Genomic DNA, 21,445 nt, shown 5'->3' with positions numbered 1-21,445 from the left:
TTGGCATAGATTCTGTGTGCATCCCAAATGGTACCTGATTCCCTTTGCGGTGCACTACTTTTGACCAGGGCCCATAGGGTGCCATTTGGGATGCACACAGAACAGTGTGGCATTTAATTAATATACCTGTATTTCCTAATGGGTTTGCATAGAACGTGCATAAAACATTACTTAGGAGGATAGTAGTAGGATTGCGCGGGATCCTTTTATCTACATAAAGATTTGTTTTAGGTTTTGTCCAAGAGGACACAAGCCTTTTGGATTAGCTTGGTCTTCACAGCTGGTCCAAGCCAAGTTTGTCCTCTCTTGTCTAGTCCAGCACTTCCCTAAATACCACCGGAGAGTACTACCTAGTAGGTCTATGGTTGCATCACGTGTAGAAGAATGTGGTACACTTACCAGCTCTGAAGGGTTGTGTGAAGTGTTCTGTGAAATTCTGTGTGACCAGACGGGTGACGTCCTCAATGATTCCTTGTTCGAAGGCTTCTGGCGATGTCATGGTTATTGCCGGACCTGCTGTGGTTGATGCCTTCATGATGATGTCAGTCAGTGCTGGATTTACAGAATGCAGAGAAATAGTGAACGTGTTATTTCTTAAATGAAACATAGCTGCCTCCTCTTTTACATGTACAATATCTCAGGTGGTTAAGTATTTTATCGCAGTTAACAGAGTGGAGATGTTCTCATACAGTCAAAGTGGGCATTTCACTATTCAAAACCACACAAATGACACCAATGACTACATGCATTGTCAGGATTATTCCTCAATCTGAAAATCACTGATATGACAGAATTAATCCAGATATTATGGACGTTGGCTTGAAGTTCTCTTCACTTTTCTCTCTCTGTCCTTCTCACAGTGCAACTTGTTTACAAAGTCTATCATAGAACGCCAATACAAACTCCTTAATAGAAACGATAAATGTCAAGAAATGCAGAACTCACCCATTCCAAGTCAAACAATACGTTTTTCGTTAACTCCCTTTTCTTGATGAATTTGTGCAACTGCTTTGCTGTTAAGTTGACAGTGGTGTTAAGTTGGAGACCCATGCGCAATGTGTTTTTTTTTCTCTCTCCCTCGAATGGGTGTGGGCCACATCTGTTGCTCTGTGAGCTGATCTGCTAATTCCCCTGGTAGACATGGTCTCTTACGTAGCCACGAGTTAAGCATGCAGGTCACTCCCTTTTACAAATGGGCCACAGCTGCTGAGTGATTGTCTCACACAATAGAACTGGCTGGGATAGGGTTATGGATAGGTCTAGGGGATAAGGAGGAGTGGAGGCACACACAGGAAGCCTGGGACCTACTATCGGGTAGAGTGATAGTGTCACACGGATAGAGTCCTGGGATAGAGTGAGGGCTAGGGTTATGGAGGGGAGGGAGGGAGGGAGGGAGGGAGGGAGGGAGGGAGGGAGGGAGGGAGGGAGGGAGGGAGGGAGGGAGGGAGGGAGGGAGGGAGGGAGGGAGGGAGGGAGGGAGGGAGGGAGGGAGGGAGGGAGGGAGGGAGGGAGGGAGGGAGGGAGGGAGGGAGGGAGGGAGGGAGAGACATACACAGGAAAACTGAGACCTATTGGGTGGACTGGCGGCAGGTAGTCTAGCCATTAATAGAGTTGGGGCAGTAACCAAAAGGTGTCTGGTTTGAATCCCAGAGCCAACTAGGTGAAGAAATGGTCAACATTGTCCTTTAGCAAGGTACTAGTTGATCTTGATAAGAGCATCTACTCAATGACTTAAATGTAACAGCTAGGCAGTGGACAGCTAGGCAGTGGACAGCTAGGCAGTGGACAGCTAGGCAGTGGACAGCTAGGCAGTGGACAGCTAGGCAGTGGACAGCCAGACAGTGGACAGCTAGGCAGTGGACAGCTAGGCAGTGGACAGCTAGGCAGTGGACAGCTAGGCAGTGGACAGCCAGACAGTGGACAGCTAGGCAGTGGACAGCTAGGCAGTGGACAGCTAGGCAGTGGACAGCTAGGCAGTGGACAGCTAGGCAGTGGACAGCCAGACAGTGGACAGCTAGGCAGTGGACAGCTAGGCAGTGGACAGCTAGGCAGTGGACAGCTAGGCAGTGGACAGCTAGGCAGTGGACAGCCAGACAGTGGACAGCTAGGCAGTGGACAGCTAGGCAGTGGACAGCTAGGCAGTGGACAGCTAGGCAGTGGACAGCTAGGCAGTGGACAGCCAGACAGTGGACAGCTAGGCAGTGGACAGCTAGGCAGTGGACAGCTAGGCAGTGGACAGCTAGGCAGTGGACAGCCAGACAGTGGACAGCTAGGCAGTGGACAGCTAGGCAGTGTTAAGACATGTAAGAGTTCCTGACAGACTCGTAGAACTAAGCTGAATCTCTCCCTCGAAACGAGATAGAACAACTAAGTGTTATTGCACATGGTTACCCTCTGTGACTGCTAGTTGAGTATTGTTCTAGCAGTCAGGGAAGGTGATCTGTAAACATAATGTCTTTTTAATCGCCACCCTTTCTCAGTGAAACTGAAACTAATGTTGGTTGTCATGTCTGCCGATGCTAAACAAACCGTTTCTAAGGAGGGCCAGATGGTGCTCAGTTGTATAGGCAATTACATGATTACAAAGACAAACATTTACCTGTGGAATGGGCCTACATACTTTAACAAAGATGAAAATGCCCACTTGGCAGGTTTAATCACAAGTGTGTTTACTCATATAAATTGTCATTTTAAAGTCCATTACCTACATAATAAGTAGCCTACAGACTAGAGTTGAAATCCAGTTCTGTATTTGACAGGCAGAAAAAAGGCGGCATAATCACATCAACGTCTTGATTGGCTGACTATGCAGTTCAGGCTGGATGGGACAGTGTTGTGTTGTGTTGTGTTGTGTTTGTGTGTGTGTGTGTGTTGTTGATGCGTGTGTTGTGGAGTTCCCCTTGTTGTTTCTTGCCTTTGTGGACATTCAACCACAACACTCAGCCTGTCATTTCATGTGACCTGTGCTTGATGAGAGCCTGGCCACCGCTAGGCTGCCAGAGCATCGAGGTCTTGAGGGTAAACGCCACAGCTGAGAAAATATTGAGGAGGCTCGCTCCCTCCAGGGAAGAGTGGCTTCCTACGGTCTTCACCAGAATTGATTACACAGTAAGTATTACCTACTTTGAAGAGTATCTGTTATCAAGCTGAAAATGACAAGATGTTCTGATTACTGATGATGGCACGGAGAAGAGGCTGTGATGGGGTAGTTAAGCGTTAGAAAAACATCTAGTCCTCTTTGTACCTGAGCAATTTCAAGACTGGTAATCAACATACGGTACGAGATGTGCCTCTTCACAGTCAATTTCTCTGGATTGCTACACTCAAAAGAATCTTATTAAGGAAGTCATTATTTTTGCTAGATTTTCTCAGATGTTGTCAAAAACACTATACAGCTGTAATTAAGACAGCTGTATCGTGTATAATTGTAATTATTCATGATCTCTTCACACCCATGCACGGCCATGCACTAGGTTGAGATACACTTGCCTCTCCTAACGTTGTGGCTGGCTGGAAGTGCAAATACGCCATGACAGGCAATTTACTGCATGGAAGCGGTGAGAGACAGAGCAGAATATTATTGTCCTCCCACACAGAGGCTCAACTTCCTAGCCTACCTTACAAATAAAGGTTTTCTTGTGTTTCCCTTTAGCAAATCGTCTTTGGTTCAAACAGCTACACCCATTGAAGCTCAAAGTACTTCCTTATCAATCTCTGTTCTCCATGAGCTATTTCAGGACCAGGACCAGAGATGACACAGATAATTCTGACATTCCATCACAAGGGTTAGCGTTAGCCCTTCGGTCCTAGGAAGAAATCTCAAACCCTCACCCAGGAGCCTGAAAGGTCCCACTGATCACTGTTATTGTCGTCTTTATTTGACAAGTCTCAAAGAAATTAGCCGCTCGCTAGGAAATTGATGTCATGTGGCTCTGGTGTGTAAAGGAGTGTTAAGTGGCACAGCTACAGTAGCTGAATCTTAGGGATATTTTTCATGAGTGTCCCTGGAGAAAGATCTGAGGGTCCATGTTTGGCTACAGGCTGTGAGTGACAGCTGGTCATTTTGTTGGCCAAGTTGTTTATGCCTCTGACCCGACTGTCTGCTGCCCGCACCTTGACTTAAACGCTTTAGACATGCCTTATTTGTTTTCCGGTTATTTTTAGGTTTCATATCCTGTCTACAAGGTCGGCACATTCATCAATGCCCATTTTTTTCTCTCCTTTTTTTGTCCGTTTTTTAAACCCATTACATTCAACGTTAGACATTTCCTCATTCCGTAATATCACTCAAAGAGGCCAATGTATTCTGTTAGTTTGCAAATGGAAGTAGAATTGAAGTAGTCAAATTTGCCCTTACCCTCATCAGTCTGTGGATAGGTAGATGGATAGATTGGAAGCTTATGGGAAAGGTTAACCTGGTGTAATGAGGGAGCGGAGGAGAGCAGGACAGAGAGAGCGCGATGCATAATGGATGCTGGTTGCTGCATCATTACAGTCAAAGACTAAGCGCCATGCTGTTCTCCTCTTTCACTCAGTCTAGCAACGGACTGAAAATGGCCTACTAACAAGCTATGAATTCATAACTTTTACTGGGAAAAACACAGTAAGTTCCCGACTGCAATAAATGTATGTAATAAACAAATGAATCCATTTTTGCAGTCATGATCATTCCTTTAGATAGTAGCTAATCAGACAGGTGGAGAACTGGGAAAGACAAAGCTCTCAGGTAATGTTGCATCGTCATCTTCAACATGTCTATCTCTGTAGCTGTCACAACAGCTAGAGGAAGATACATAGTCTCATTACCGGCATGTCCCAGTAGTACTCAGTCAACGATTCTATTATTTTCTCCCTCTGTAACCAACCTGAGGCTAATGTTGCTGGCTTTGTTAGTTTCTCAACATCCAGACTAGATTTATTTGAAAGTTTTCTCTTTTGCTTGATAATAAGTTGAACTAGTAGGAGGTGCGAACTTTGCTTATGTGCAAATGCTTAGTACCACCTTTTAAGTATTGAGCCAGCCTTCCTCTCCCACTGCATGCCATTTGATTTTGATAGGAGGAAAGAGAGGAGAACAACAGCAGTGAATGTGGACCATAGTATAACATACGGTTTTGGTTTTAGGATCAGCCCACAGCTTGTAATTGTATTATTAACTAGCTGAGGGCAGGGGAGAGGGTAATGGTCTACTTCATCACTCCTCTAGAACCGCTTCTTCCCCAGTGATATACGATAACACCAGTCATTTCAATCATTCAACCACCCCGCTTTTCCCTAGTCTCCTAAAACTAAAGCTTGCCTTGAAGGCAACAAAAAAAAAAAAAAACGAATGGCCGCATAAGAGCATTACTCATAAATATGCTTTACCCGCACTTCTTTTGGGAGTTTTGTTTTTCTGGTTTGTGATAGTGTGGGGTCAATTATGTTGTGGATTAATCACAATGTCAGACGTTGATAATAAATGTTTTTAAGGCAATAGGACAGATAAAAGTGTGTACTTTGTACTGACCCAAGCTCAGACGGAAGAGGCAAAAAAACAGATTTTGGAAAGCGAGATAAGCGAGATAAGAATTTCATTTAATTTCATATCAAATCACAAAATATACTCTTATTCACATGAAGCTGTAAAAATGTCTTTATTAAATATACATTTGTTTACAATATACCTGAAGAATTCTATAAAACAAATTCAAAATAAATGCAATATTTAAATGAATTGGATTCAATAATTGTGTCAGTGATGTTTGTACATCTTTTACAATAAAATACTGTAGATAAATGACCTAATGCACTTTAAATAATATAACCAGGCAATAACAATCCTTTATCATGCGTCTTTCATGATGGAAAATCATCCCCTGAATACATGTTTCCTTTGTATAGCTTGCAAGCTTGCTAAAACAGATTTGTTGTACAATTTACTTGTTCTGTTGGTTTGCTAATTGTGCAAAATATAAAGCCTTGCCGTTTTACCAATGTAAGAGCAAGTAACATGGATTGTGGAGGAGACCGCAGCAAATTTGTACAACACTGTACATCTCTGTTCAACAAAACTCACAACATCAACCAGGACAAGAGCTCTCCTGAGAATGAACCTACCTTTATACCCTAGATTCCCTCTGATTATCTCCTACAGGTCGAGAGACAATTCACTTCAAAAGTTACTAGCACAATCACATAACGCTGTACCGTACTACATTTGGACTTTCAGACATCTAGTATCAGTTTACTGCAACACCCTTTGGTGATTCATAAAAGCATAACATGTCGAGGGGGATGTCGGTGATGGTGGACGAGGGTTATTGGCAGTGAGGTTCGCAACAAACATACTGGGAACAGAAAAAGAAACGACGTGTTCCGAGAACAAAAGGGGCCAGCCACAAAGACCTTGGCACATAGTCACAATGCTTTTCAGTGAGATTTGATCAGTTAGCCAGGGAGCAAGAGCAGGTGCATTGCTTTCCCAGACCTTGCCTTGGCAGATGGTCGAACATCATTAATTAGTCATTATCACGTTCATGATCCACAAGTGAATACAAGTAAGTGAGTTAGAGTACCGGTGCCCAACCAACCCCAAATGAATAAATCCCTTTAATTGTACATTCAGAATGGAAGCCTATGTAAAGCGGGCTTATAAAGTCACTGGGGTGGATCCGATTCATTGAGGCTTTTTGTCTCCTGACTTTAGAGCAATGTAATAGGAAGTAGATACACAATAAATGTTCTCCAATTGTCATCGCTCATCAAAAGAGGTACAGCTCCCATGCTCCAATAAACAGCCTTTGAGATATAACACTGTGGCATGACCATCCTCCATTGGGTCATTCTTGTAGCCACACAGGGAATGGATCACCACTGGGTTTTGTGATGAATGGCTGCTCTACCCAGAGGGGCCTGTTCTGTATTTGAGGCCATGCAGAACAGAGTGTGGAACAGGAGGCAGGAAATTGGGCAAAGAAGGCTATGGTGGCATCAGATGTAGTACTCCTTTCTGCTGTGACTCACAGAGCTGTGCAGGTCCAGGTTTAGATCCAAGACCAAGTCTACAGGATAGCTGTTCTCCAGGCCTGCAGGGTAGCTGTGTTCCGGGCTGTGTCTGGAATCCTTCTTCTGTGAGATGGAGGCCTTCTCCTGGGGTTGGGTGTGGGTGTGGCTGTGGCTGCAGCGGCGGTACAGGAAGCACGACGTCACGGCTACGGCACAGAGGGTGATGAGGAACACAGCTGTGATGAGACCTGAGACAGAGAACATTGTTTTGACTTTAAAGTTAATCATTCTGGGGGTTACTTGGTCAACATGAATATCCCAATCCTGCCTACTACGCCAAATGTAAAAAGTATCTGTTTCAGGGAGAATGGCTGTACATTGACAGAAATTAAATAATTTTCTACATAATTTATCATGTGAAGAAACACAGATAACTGGGGATGATCTTCTGGCTAACCTCCAATGACTGCTGAATCACTTCTTGTCTTCTTCAGTCGATCTACACCCCTATCGACACCCTCTGAGGGATTTATTCCAGAAGAAAGGAAGCAAGCAAACAAAGGAGATGTCAGACATGACCTTCAATTATATTCTGTGGACGATGAAAGGCTACGTGGGAATTTATAAAGGCATTTCAATCAATGAGTCATTTAATTTAGTAATTATGCCTGCTCATGTCAAAACCTAAAAGAGAGAGGTCAAGTTAATGAGTCATTAAAGACCCACTCTGTGCAGCCGTTACAACCCTTTGTATAATTTGGATTTACAGTGCATTCGGAAAGTACTTAGACATCTTCCCTTTTTCCACATTTTGTTTTACGTTACGGCCTTATTCTAAAATGTATTAAATAAATGTATCCGCTCTTCAATCTACACACAATACCCCATAATGCCAAAGCAAAAACAGGTTTTTATTTATTTTTGCAAATTTATTACAAATAAAAAAAATAGATATCTGTCTATATAAGATCCCACAGTTGACAGTGCATGCCAGAGAGAAAAACAGAAATTGTCCGTAGAGCTCAGAGACAGGATTGTGTCGATGCACAGTTCTCAAGATGGGTGCCAACAAAATTCTTCCCCCAAGAACACAGTGGCCTCCGTCATTCTTAAATGGAATAAGTTTGGAACCACCAATACTCTTCCTAGAGCTGGCCGCCCAGCCAAACTGAGCAATCGGGGGAGAAGTGCCTAGGCCAGGGAGGTGTCCAAGAACCCAATGGTCACTCTGACAGATTTCCAGAGTTCCTCTGTGGAAATGGGATCACCTTCCAGAAGGACAACCATCTGCAGAATTCCACCAATCAGGCCTTTATTGGTAGTGTGGCCAGACGGAAGCCACTCCTCAGTAAAAGGCACATGACAGCCTGCTTGGAGTTTGCCAAAAAGAACCTAACGGACTCTCAGACCATGAGAAACAAGTTTCTCTGGTCTGATGAAACCAAGATTGAACTCTTTGGCCTGAATGCCAAGCGACACGTCTGGAGGAAACCTGGCACCATCCCTACGGTGAAGCATGGTGGTGGCAATATCATGCTCTGGGGATTTTTTTCAGCGGCAGGGACTGGGAGTCAGGATCGAGGGTAAGATGAACGGAGGACAGTACAGAGAGATCCTTGATGAGAACCTGTCCAGAGTGCTCAGGACCTCCGACTGGGGTGAAGGTTCACCTTCCAACAGGACAACGACCCAACGCACACAGCCAAGACAATGCAGGCTTCGGTACAAGTCTCGTAATGTCCTTGAGTGGCCCAGCCAGAGCCCAGACTTGAACCCGATCGAACATCTCTTGAGAGACCTGTAAATAGCTGTGCGGTGACACTCCCCATCCAACCTGACAGAGCTTGAGAGGTTCTGCAGAGAAGAATGGGAGAAACTCCCAAATACAGGTGTACCAAGCTTGTAGCATCATTCCCAAGAAGACCCAAGGCTGTGATTGCTGCCAAAGGTGATTCAACAAAGTACTGAGTAAAGGGTCTGAATATTGTAAAAATGTCTAAAAACCTGTTTTTGCGTTGTCAATATGGGGTATTGTGTGTAGATTGATGAGGGGAAAAAACTATTTAATCCATCTTCGAATAAGGCTGTAATGTAACAAAATGTGGAAAAACTCTATACTTTCCGAATGCACTGTATGATAATAAAATGACATAAATAAAATCCATATGGTGAAGCCGAACATGATTCAAATCAATGCTATTAAACTCACCAGATGCTGATTGTGAAGTTGTACTATCAGCCAAGGCTCCACAGTTCGATTCAACTAGATTGCCAAGAACATGGACCAATGAGCTTCCACGACTGAGAATGGCTGTCTTCAGCGGTGTCAAATGATTGAACTGGACAGACGACAGGCAGCCAATGAAACCCTTGGATCCTGCCCTAAGCACTTCCTCATCCAAACCAGCATGTCCTGCTGATGTACCTGTGACTTTACCTAAAGTCAGAGATCGTAGTGTGTTCATCTTCATGTCAGAAGAAAGGTTGTATTTTTGGTCGATGTCTTTGTCAATCTGGTTTAAGAAAAAGGCAAACATTTCCAAATACAGTTCAACATGCCATCAAGGTGGGCTGACTGTCTATGCTGTAAACATAATGCTTTGCTGTGTTGAAATAAATTCCGATAGAGATCACTGACCTGGACATAAAGGTCTTTGCCTTCCCGGTGTACTTGGACACGGTGGAGCTGCCCATCGGCTAGGCTGGAGACTTTGGGAGTAAAGATCTCTGCTCTCTCCTCTCTGTTCAGACGGTACCAGATCTGCAGACTCCCTACAAAAGTTAAGAAAGTCAGAAAAAAGCTTCTAATCGTACAATGTTGTTAAGAGATGAAGACGGAGAGAATCATGGATGGAGATAGCAAAAATATAGCTACCGTTGTTAGCCAGGATGATAGCCAGGTACTGTTGATGGTAGGTGCTGACACAGAGTAACATGGCAGGGGTGTGAGTCGTCAGAAAGCTGAAGGCAACGTTTTCTCTGGACTCGCCGTCGTGGGCATAGATGGCTGAGGACTGGCTATGGATTGGCTGACTGCTAGAGGACTGGCTATTGATTGGCTGACGGCTAGACGACTGGCTACCTCGGTCTCTGTTGTGCATGACTGGGAAAGGCATCTGGAAGGTAAGAGTCACCGAGGAGCCACTCTCGAAGGACATTGACACTTCTGTTACAGGGATACAAACACGGATGTTGTTATTAGTGTAGAAGGCTCCTTATTAAGTAGTGCCGTATTGTGCTGTTGATCTCAGACACTGATTTCGACAGCATTTGCAAGAACCGGCTTATCTGAATGTTGAATGGGTCAGAACAAAAGGGATGCTTGAAAGAGTAAAACTCAAAGAAACATGGCTAGATCATCAATGGATCAAACAGAAGTCACACATTCTCTGAGGTACCAAGTGCCCCCTCCCCTAAAGCACGACCCTGTCCAGAAACCTAATTCAAAATGCTGTGAATAGGTGATATCTGAAGTGATAAAACCTGCTTTGATGCCAGTGGATTAATACAGGATTCATCCATAATGGGTGGCGTCGTCTCAGCAGGAGTCCTGTTGTGTGTCAGCCAGGCCAGCATGAACACAGCTTTTGAATGGAATTCAATCCAACAGAAAATATGTCCTGGCCTGTGATATTAGTTTCGGATTTATGGAAATGAATGAGCCAATGGGGGTTGAAAAGAAAGTATCTCTGATCTTTTTAATACATGCTTTGATCACTCCTTGTGATATAAATAAAATATATTCTTAAATATATATTATTTTGAAATAATACTTCTCTAAATCTATTTTCATACTTTCAAATCTACAATTTCCTAACCCCAAAGACAGCCATTAACTCAGCTTCTCGCAATCTTTTTTAGCTTATTGCTGTTACTCACCTTTCTTGCAGTGTGGTCCATTGTAGGCAGAGTGTGTACAGTCACAGACATATCCACTGTTTTTCTCCATACACCGCCCTCTGTTATGACAGACACTAGCAGAGCCGTTGCAGTGGCCCAGGCAGCCTGGGGTCACTCCTGGGGTCAACTTGGCCTGCTCCTCTAGGTCAAGGGTCACGCCGTTCAGGGTCAACGCACGGATGCAGCCCAGGAAAGTGCTCTCTTTGAAGGTGGATCCTCCTGGCAGGAATTAGGACGTAGGAAACACAGGAAGTATAAACAGTACGTATAAAATGCTCTAGAAATAGAAGAATACTACTTCCAATGTGGAACTAAACAGTAGCTAATATGCAAAGAAAGTGTTGTTATGGTTTGACCTGGGTCTAGTGCCTACCTATGAACAGTAGGCTTTTGAGCTGCAGACGGTAGTGCCCTTCAGAGGGGGCCTCCAGAGTGTGTAGGGGCAGCTGGTCCACTTGCAGGGAGGCCTCCTTCAAGTTGCGTTCAGCCCTAACGTAGTGCCACTGCTTATCATTCAGGGGGACAGGGGACGTCACCGTCAAGTCCACCGGGCCATTTCCCACGTCAAAGATGAATGTTACAGCTGAGGGATCTGAGGGGGACAGACAGACAGAAATTCAAGTTCAAAACATGGCCCACTTTTGTTTAAGATGGATTTGTCTTAGGCTTGTAGTCTTTGGCTCCCGGACCAATGTCTCCCCACTCAACCAGAGTTTTCCATAATGTTATCAGAACTATCTAAATCAAGTACCAAGTCATCTTTCATCTAGAAACAGAAAAGGTTTCAACTTGAGGTGATCATCTATCATTTACACAAGTGCCTAGGGAGGGATTAGGGTTTGGTTGATTTGGGATTCAGGGAGAGTCCAACTCACTGGTCAACTTCAGCGTGATGAAGTCAGTGGTCCCCAGGTTCTCCAGGAGAACACCAGAGGAAGCTGTGGTCTTGAAGTACAGAGAGATGTCCGCACTGAGCTCAGCCTGGAACTTAGGGAAGTGGAGGGATGATGACCCGGTGTAGAAAGAGGCTGCATTCCACAGGAACCCTGCAAATACAGGAAAGTACAGTTAGAAAGTAAAGTGACTGAAAATGTAAAAACTGGGACAATTTACCCCACTCCCCCTTACTGTTACAGATATACAGAACTTGCTCCACTCTTCCCTGGTGTTAAAAATTACAGTGACATAATTTTTGTTGGCATATTCTGTATGAACAAAATCTAGAATTATTATTGGCACACTCGCTTTTGGGATAATTATATGAACTGAACTAAACTTACTGTCACCGTTGCAGTGAAGGGAGCCGACTCTGTATACAGCTGCTGAGCCTGTCCTGTTGGTGTCTCCTATTACAATCTCAGTCAGTGGTAGGTGATCTTTGTAGGACAGCAATCCTGTGTCGTTTACCCTGTTGGAAAAAGTCAAGATAATTTTAGACATGACCTCAGTTTACTCAATTTAAAGATGCACTCAAAGCTCTAAGAAATTATACTTATACTTACTTATATTTATAGAAGGAAAGACTGATTGGTAAAAACACATGAATGTTGTTAATGCAGGTCATAAAACACATTGGCATCCACTGTACCACAAGTGAGTGTCTGCATCACAGTTGCAGAAGTAGTTCATGTCGATGCAGTTCTCCTCCAGGCTGCAGGAGCACTGTTGGACCCCAGGTACAGAGCCTCCCCAGTAGGTCTGTTTCTCTCCACTTCCGTCCAGCCACCACGACAGGGGCCTCCCGTCTACAACCAATGCACATTTATTTCCATCATGCAATCTCTACCGAAAATAAAAAAAGATTTACTACATCATCAACTATACTCTTTGTCTGGCCAATGTGGTCTGCTTGGCCCATGGGACATGTTCACCTACTACACACACAGAGGTTTACCTTCTGCCATCATAGAAAACACATGATTGATTTTTAGTCTTGTAAACCCGACCCTACGCACATTGTGGGAGGCAAACGTCTGCCAAGGGAGACTAATTGATTTTATCGGCAATTCCACTGAAGTTGGTGAAATACCTTGTCTTGACATATTGTCTTGCCTGTATCTAAAACAAGACCGTCCACATCAATATTTCATACGAGAAACAAAAAATCCCCAGGCGAGACAGCCGAAGAAGTCAGTGAGGCTGGAGTTGGAATCAAAGGGAACAGAGGGTTCGGAAATACTTTGAACTCACTGAATATTTTTGTACAACTTTTTGGGCAGAAATCCATTATGTAATTTGAATTCAACTTGAGCTCTCTGTATACTGTTTGCACTTATCAGGCTTCCAATAAGACTCACCCCAAGTATTGAAGAGACGGGACTTCCTGCAGCTGTAGACCACTTCCTGTTGACAGTGCTCAGACCGTCCAATCAGAGTGCGGAGCTGCTCCAGGGAGACAGTGTAGTTGAACCGCATCACATACGGCTTCTTTGTTGTGGCTCCAGTCACATTCACAGACCCCCTGTTGTTGTGGCCCACCACTGTCCATACCTTGTTCTCTATAGGGAAGACAGAGCAGGCATTTTACTTTATATACAGGATTATCTGGTTAACAGCACAGTGGATAATCCAGATTATCATATTAGCATGAGAAAGACTACTAGAATGTAATTTTGTTTTCCAGGATAGGTGTCCTTCACATTTCTAATGATTAATTTAATTCAGGTTAGTCAACTGTATGAAAAGTACACCAGAGATAAACAAAGATGTGTAAAGTGGTGGACACACTTAATTGCATTAGCCTCATATTATCTCATTGAGAATATCCAAAACTGCACCAGCAGCTTCCCCAGCCTAGCCCGGTTACCAAACGCTGTGCTCACCATTGCTTCACTACAATTCAGTCTGGTTTAACCAGGCTATGCCAAGCCATGAGCTCACCAGTCATGTTGCAGTAGACCAGTGCTGCCTTTAGAGGACCACTCCCATCTGGATCAATGTAGAAGTAGCCAGAGGTACTCCCCATTTGTCTGTGTGCCTCACACGACGCTTCATAAATAGCTATGGGAAGCAAAATGAGTACTTATATCAATAGCCCATAGGTGTGTTGCAGTATGCCAAGAGCACTAGCTCAATTACATTTTCTTGTCACATGCAAAATGTGTGAACGGTATTGGTGTGAAGTAGAAAGCCACGGCAGCTTTTATATTTCAGCAGTCAGTAAAGTTCCCTCCATTTCACAATTTATGACACCCTGATGGGAATATCAATGAGAGTTCAGTGACGGGAAATAGTGGAAACACTAATGTAACTTTAGTCACTCTATACAGTATATTAAACATAATATACACTCAGGGGCCCGTCTAGTGCCGGTACACCCGGGTCGGACCCCTTTTGCCTCCAGAACAGCCTGAATTCTTTATGCATGGAAACGTTGCTCAATTGGAATCATGGGACCTAACATGTGCCAGGATAACATTTCCCACACCAATACCCCACCAGCCTGTACCAGGTGGACACCAGGCAGGATGGGCCATGGACTCATGCTGCTTACACCAAATTCAGACTCTGCCATCAGCATGATGCAACAGGAACTGGGATTCGTCGTACCAGGCAATGTTTTCACACCCCTCAGTTGTCCAGTGTTGGTGATCGCGTGACCAATGGAGCCTCTTCTTTTTGTTTTTCGCTGATAAGAGTGGAACTTTGTGTGGTCGTCTGCTGCATATAGCCCATCCATGACAAGGACCGAGGACCGACAAGTTGTGCGTTCCGAGATGCCATTCTGCACACCACTGTTGTACTGTGACGTTATTTTCCTGTTTGTGGCCCGCCTGTTAGCTTGCATGACTCTTGCCATTTTCCTTCGACCTCTCATCAATGAGCTGTTTATGCCCACAGGACTGCCGCTGACTGGATGTTTTTTATTTATCCCACCGCTCTCGATAAACCCTAGACATTGTCGTTTGTGACAAGCCCAGGAGGTCGGCCATTTCTGAGATACTGGAACCGGCACACCTGTCACCGACGCTCATACCATGCTCAAAATCGCTTAGGTCAGTAACTGAATTCCTCGAAGCCTGTCTGCCTGCTTTATATAGCAAGCCACGGCAACGTGACTCACTGTCGGTAGGAGCAAACCATTTTCTCGAACAGGGTGGTGTTCCTAGTAAACTGTCCACTGAGTGTATTTGTACTGTATATTTTCACAGGTGAAGATGTTCACTATCATGAAGGAGCCAGTTTAAAGGGCGACTGCACTTCCTGATTTGGCCTCGTTTTAGAATTGGTTCATTAAGAAATGCTATGACTGAATTCAAACGTGATGTGGTTTTGGGGTGTAGTTTGATGTGGGTGTCTCTTGTGTGTCTTCACCAGTGGGAAGAGTTAACCAAATAATTTAGCCAATTAGCTTTAGCCAGCTGGTGTGCGACCATGGCAAAATTGGTTTGACTTTGGATAGCCTATCCCTGTGGCTAGTTAGAGACCATCAATAAATTACACAATGTAAATGAGACAATATTTTCACATTACACACCTTTTAGTTCTCAGTAAATACTTTCAATATTTGTATAGGAAAATACTAAAATGTATTGTTGGTTTGAGGTTTTTAAGCATTTGATATTTGGAGCTATTGGAATTTTAACACATTGTCCCATGTACCTTGGGTAATTTACCGATGGTCTCTAACTAGCCCCATAGGATATCCAAAGTCAGCCCAAATTTATCATGGGCATTACATTTGGGCCGCAGTTGTGACAGTTTGACTTACAGTTGTGACAGGTTTCTCCAGTGTAGCCTGTCCCTGAGCAGTCACAGTAGAAAGTATCCCATGATTGGGTGCATCGTCCGTCATGCTCACAAAAATTAGGCAGACATCTATGGAAAGAGAGAGACATGTTCACACTCCGAACATAACTCATGACTGCAGAGCTGCATACAGTAGCATGAAAAGCCATGAATAGAAGATAAAAGAGATATATAAGGCAGTTCCTCTATCATAGTGTTGTGTCCTTGCATATCCACTGTCTATAACCCTCGATATAGCCACTGTCTGTGCTGTCTCCTCTGCCAGTTCCCTCCATCACTCCACCCCTCCATAGAGCAGGCTTAGGGAGGAAACAGAGTGTGACTCCTGGAGCGCGTCAACCTAATCACTGCTGCCTGCTCTGGCACAGCCACAACATATTTCTCACTCAGTCTAATAGTCAGAGCTGGCACACAGGCAAATCAATACTGGCAGGGATAGATGCCCAGGGAGGGATGGGAGAGATACACACACACACACACACACACACACACACACACACACACAGCTGCCTTAGAGGGATGGGAACAAATTATTCAGAGGATGTTTCTGGCTTTGGCAGTGTGACAGTACAGGCATACAGTCCAGGGGGATGCATTTCAAATGGCTCCCTATTCCCTATATAGTACACTACTTTTGGTGCCATTTAGGATCCAGCAAGCAAAATGCTCTCTGTTGTAATGGGAGTCCTTCCATCTGATCTCAGGTCATACACATGTCATACTGTCTGTTGTAATGGGAGTCCTTCCATTTGATCTCAGGTCATACACATGTCATACTGTCTGTTCTAATGGGAGTCCTTCCATCTGATCTCAGGTCATACACATGTCATACAGTCTGAGGTAATGGGAGTCCTTCCATCTGATCTCAGGTCATACACATGTCATACAGTCTGTTGTAATGGGAGTCCTTCCATCTGATCTCAGGTCATACACATGTTATACTGATAGATTGAAGAGACAGACACAGAGATACTTTCCCGTATATTGCATAGAACAGTGTCACAAATGACTTACTGTAGCCTAGCCATCGTTCCAAGATGGCGTAGCAGTAAGTCGTCCTGTCGTGTCGTGTCCCTGTATATTTCGTTTATTTTTCGTTTTTTACATATTTTTCGTTTTTTACATAGCTATCCCTTTAAAAACATTTTGCTAAACCTAAGCTTCCAAATACTCTCCTGCTACCCGCCTCACCCAATGTAGCTATTTTTCCTAAAGTATTTATATTTACTTCGGAACCCCTCAACTGAAGCTAGCCAGCTAACCACCAGCTATGCTAGCGGTCTTCAGCTAACCGGTCATCAGCTAACCTGTAGTTCGGAAAGCTCTCGCCAGTTCGAACAACGCGACTCTAACCAGAGCATAACGGACCTATTTATTTTTCATCCCCGGATTCATCCCCGGATTCCCACCGCAAACGGAAAATTTTTCAGCTGGATTTTTCAGCTGGATCTTCACAACTAGCTATCTAGCTAAACCGCAACCCTGGATGATTACCCCTGGCTAGCGTTTCCACCCACTTAGCTTGAAGCTAGCCCGGCCTGCGCTACCACCGTAGCATACTCCTGAGCTACAATACCCGGGCCCACGACCGGTCTATCGATGTCACCGCATGAAGAGGAATAAACAGACTCACCCCATCGCGACGTCCCCCAAAGGCTAACTCTCTAGCCCTCGCTATCTCCCTGCTTGCTAATTCGGCCTGCTAACTGCTAGCTTGTCCAGCTCCGGTCCGCTAACTGCTACCTTGTCTAGCCCGGGCCTACAAACTGTTAGCTTGTTAGCACAGGCCTGCTAACCGCCTGAATCGCCGCGTCCCAAACGCTCACCGGACCCATATTTACTTTCTATCTCTTTTGACTTTTAATTTGTTTATACCTTCCGGAAACCTGCCTCACCCAATGTGATACGGAATCGCTATTATTTAAAAAATTTTTTTTTAACACACTCAAGAACCTCCAGAAGCTAACCAGCTAACTAGCTACAAGCTATTTAGTCATTGTTAGTTTTTTAAAACCTGGATAACACTCGCCAGTCCAGCTTCCCTGCCCCATCCACCGCTGACCCCTGGACACTGATCTCTTGGCTACATAGCTGATGCACGCTGGACTGTCCATTAATCACGGTACTCCATTCTGCTTGTTTGTTTTATCTGTTGGCCCCGTTGCCTAGTCTACGGCATTTTACCTGCTGTTGTTGTGCTAGCTGATTAGCTGTTGTCTCACCTACTGTTTTAGCTAGCTTTCCCAATTCAACACCTGTGATTACTGTATGCCTCGCTGTATGTCTCTCTCAAATGTCAATATGCCTTGTATACTGTTGTTCAGGTTAGTTATCATTGTATTAGTTCACAATGGAGCCCCTAGTTCCACTCTTCATACCCCTGATAACTCCTTTGTCCCACCTCCCACACATGCGGTGACCTCACCCATTACTACCAGCATGTCCAGAGATACAACCTCTCTCATCATCACCCAGTGCCTGGGCTTACCTCCGCTGTACCCGCACCCCACCATACCCCTGTCTGCGCATTGTGCCCTGAATATATTCTACCATGCCCAGAAACCTGCTCCTCTTATTCTCTGTCCCCAACGCTCTAGGCGACCAGTTTTGATAGCTTTTAGCCGCACCCTCATACTACTCCTTCTCTGTTCCGCGGGTGATGTGGAGGTAAACCCAGGCCCTGCATGTCCCCAGGCACCCTCATTTGTTGACTTCTGTGATCGAAAAAGCCTTGGTTTCATGCATGTCAACATCAGAAGCCTCCTCCCTAAGTTTGTCTTACTCACTGCTTTAGCACACTCTGCTAACCCTGATGTCCTTGCTGTGTCTGAATCCTGGCTCAGGAAGGCCACCAAAAATGCAGAGATTTCCATACCCAACTATAACATCTTCTGTCAAGATAGAACTGCCAAAGGGGGAGGAGTTGCAGTTTACTGCAGAGATAGCCTGCAAAGTAATGTCATACTTTCCAGGTCCATACCCAAACAGTTCGAACTACTAATTTTGAAAATTACTCTCTCCAGAAATAAGTCTCTCATGGTTGCCGCCTGCTACCGACCCCCCTCAGCTCCCAGCTGTGCCCTGGACACCATTTGTGAATTGATCGCCCCCCATCTAGCTTCAGAGTTTGTTCTGTTAGGTGACCTAAACTGGGATATGCTTAACACCCCGCCAGTCCTACAATCTAAGCTAGATGCCCTCAATCTCACACAAATCATCAAGGAACCCACCAGGTACAACCCTAACCCTGTAAACAAGGGCACCCTCATAGACGTCATCCTGACCAACTGGCCCTCCAAATACACCTCCGCTGTCTTCAACCAGGATCTCAGCGATCACTGCCTCATTGCCTGTATTCGCTACGGAGCCGCAGTCAAACGACCACCCCTCATCACTGTCAAACGCTCCCTAAAACACTTCTGTGAGCAGGCCTTTCTAATCGACCTGGCCCGGGTATCCTGGAAGGACATTGACCTCATCCCGTCAGTTGAGGATGCCTGGTCATTCTTTAAAAGTAACTTCCTCACCATTTTAGATAAGCATGCTCCGTTCAAAAAATGCAGAACTAAGAACAGATACAGCCCTTGGTTCACCCCAGACCTGACTGCCCTCGACCAGCACAAAAACATCCTGTGGCGGACTGCAATAGCATCGAATAGTCCCCGTGATATGCAACTGTTCAGGGAAGTCCGGAACCAATACACGCAGTCAGTCAGGAAAGCTAAGGCCAGCTTCTTCAGGCAGAAGTTTGCATCCTGTAGCTCCAACTCCAAAAAGTTCTGGGACACTGTGAAGTCCATGGAGAACAAGAGCACCTCCTCCCAGCTGCCCACTGCACTAGGTAACACGGTCACCACTGATAAATCCATGATTATCGAAAACTTCAATAAGCATTTCTCAACGGCTGGCCATGCCTTCCGCCTGGCTACTTCAACCTCGGCCAACAGCTCCGCCCCCCCCGCAGCTCCTCGCCCAAGCCTCTCCAGGTTCTCCTTTACCCAAATCCAGATAGCAGATGTTCTGAAAGAGCTGCAAAACCTGGACCCGTACAAATCAGCTGGGCTTGACAATCTGGACCCTCTATTTCTGAAACTATCTGCCACCATTGTCGCAACCCCTATTACCAGCCTGTTCAACCTCTCTTTCATCTCGTCTGAGATCCCCAAGGATTGGAAAGCTGCCGCAGTCATCCCCCTCTTCAAAGGGGGAGACACCCTGGACCCAAACTGTTACAGACCTATATCCATCCTGCCCTGCCTATCTAAGGTCTTCGAAAGCCAAGTCACAAACAGGTCACTGACCATCTCGAATCCCACCGTACCTTCTCCGCTGTGCAATCTGGTTTCCGAGCCGGTCATGGGTGCACCTCAGCCACACTCAAGGTACTAAACGATATCATAACCGCCATCGATAAAAGACAGTACTGTGCAGCCGTCTTCATCGACCTTGCCAAGGCTTTCGACTCTGTCAATCACCATATTCTTATCGGCAGACTCAGTAGCCTCGGTTTTTCGGATGACTGTCTTGCCTGGTTCACCAATTACTTTGCAGACAGAGTTCAGTGTGTCAAATCGGAGGGCATGCTGTCCGGTCCTCTGGCAGTCTCTATGGGGGTGCCACAGGGTTCAATTCTCGGGCCGACTCTTTTCTCTGTGTATATCAATGATGTTGCTCTTGCTGCGGGCGATTCCCTGATCCACCTCTACGCAGACGACACCATTCTATATACTTTCGGCCCGTCTTTGGACACTGTGCTATCTAACCTCCAAACAAGCTTCAATGCCATACAACACTCCTTCCGTGGCCTCCAACTGCTCTTAAACGCTAGTAAAACCAAATGCATGCTTTTCAACCGGTCGCTGCCTGCACCTGCATGCCCGACTAGCATCACCACCCTGGATGGTTCCGACCTAGAATATGTGGACGTCTATAAGTACCTAGGTGTCTGGCTAGACTGCAAACTCTCCTTCCAGACTCATATCAAACATCTCCAATCGAAAATCAAATCAAGAGTCGGCTTTCTATTCCGCAACAAAGCCTCCTTCACTCACGCCGCCAAGCTTACCCTAGTAAAACTGACTATCCTACCGATCCTCGACTTCGGCGATGTCATCTACAAAATGGCTTCCAACACTCTACTCAGCAAACTGGATGCAGTCTATCACAGTGCCATCCGTTTTGTCACTAAAGCACCTTATACCACCCACCACTGCGACTTGTATGCTCTAGTCGGCTGGCCCTCGCTACATATTCGTCGCCAGACCCACTGGCTCCAGGTCATCTACAAGTCCATGCTAGGTAAAGCTCCGCCTTATCTCAGCTCACTGGTCACGATGGCAACACCCATCCGTAGCACGCGCTCCAGCAGGTGTATCTCACTGATCATCCCTAAAGCCAACACCTCATTTGGCCGCCTTTCGTTCCAGTACTCTGCTGCCTGTGACTGGAACGAATTGCAAAAATCGCTGAAGTTGGAGACTTTTATCTCCCTCACCAACTTCAAACATCAGCTATCTGAGCAGCTAACCGATTGCTGCAGCTGTACATAGTCTATTGGTAAATAGCCCACCCTTTTCACCTACCTCATCCCCATACTGTTTTTATTTATTTACTTTTCTTCTCTTCTGCACACCAATATCTCTACCTGTACATGACCATCTGATCATTCATCACTCCAGTGTTAATCTGCAAAATTGTAATTATTTGCCTACCTCCTCATGCCTTTTGCACACATTGTATATAGACCCCCCCTTTGTTTTCTACTGTGCTATTGACTTGTTAATTGTTTACTCCATGTGTAACTCTTTGT

General features: G+C 45.2%; 2 protein-coding genes across 4 annotated transcripts in view; both read right to left on the bottom strand.

The window, feature by feature from the left end:
• LOC109890680 (cell adhesion molecule 1) overlaps positions 1-1,116 on the bottom strand; it is a 60,237-nt gene extending 59,121 nt beyond the window's left edge. For all 3 annotated transcript variants that reach the window (XR_004203444.1, XR_002255444.2, XM_031792364.1), the window contains exons 1-2: positions 946-1,116; positions 400-552 (exon numbers count right to left, since the gene is read on the bottom strand). Coding sequence is in view for 1 of the 3 variants with exons in the window: in XM_031792364.1 (XP_031648224.1) it covers positions 400-552; positions 946-949 (157 nt within the window). In the remaining 2 variants the exon portion in view is untranslated. The remainder of the gene's footprint in view (positions 1-399; positions 553-945) is intronic.
• A 4,503-nt stretch (positions 1,117-5,619) lies between these two features.
• LOC109890438 (contactin-associated protein-like 5) overlaps positions 5,620-21,445 on the bottom strand; it is a 35,293-nt gene continuing 19,467 nt past the window's right edge. The window contains exons 11-23 of the mRNA XM_031792363.1: positions 15,599-15,705; positions 13,768-13,887; positions 13,185-13,385; positions 12,476-12,632; positions 12,168-12,295; positions 11,763-11,933; positions 11,261-11,479; positions 10,867-11,106; positions 9,863-10,153; positions 9,626-9,759; positions 9,197-9,500; positions 7,445-7,507; positions 5,620-7,235 (exon numbers count right to left, since the gene is read on the bottom strand). Coding sequence (XP_031648223.1) covers positions 6,973-7,235; positions 7,445-7,507; positions 9,197-9,500; positions 9,626-9,759; positions 9,863-10,153; positions 10,867-11,106; positions 11,261-11,479; positions 11,763-11,933; positions 12,168-12,295; positions 12,476-12,632; positions 13,185-13,385; positions 13,768-13,887; positions 15,599-15,705 — 2,398 coding nt within the window. The 3' untranslated portion in view covers positions 5,620-6,972. The remainder of the gene's footprint in view (positions 7,236-7,444; positions 7,508-9,196; positions 9,501-9,625; positions 9,760-9,862; positions 10,154-10,866; positions 11,107-11,260; positions 11,480-11,762; positions 11,934-12,167; positions 12,296-12,475; positions 12,633-13,184; positions 13,386-13,767; positions 13,888-15,598; positions 15,706-21,445) is intronic.

The sequence above is a fragment of the Oncorhynchus kisutch genome, linkage group LG16 (assembly GCF_002021735.2).
Source record: "Oncorhynchus kisutch isolate 150728-3 linkage group LG16, Okis_V2, whole genome shotgun sequence".
In the NCBI taxonomy this organism is placed as follows: Eukaryota; Metazoa; Chordata; class Actinopteri; order Salmoniformes; family Salmonidae; genus Oncorhynchus; species Oncorhynchus kisutch.
The sequence above is the reverse complement of the archived record's forward strand: the minus strand, read 5'-3'. Positions and strand labels throughout refer to the sequence as shown.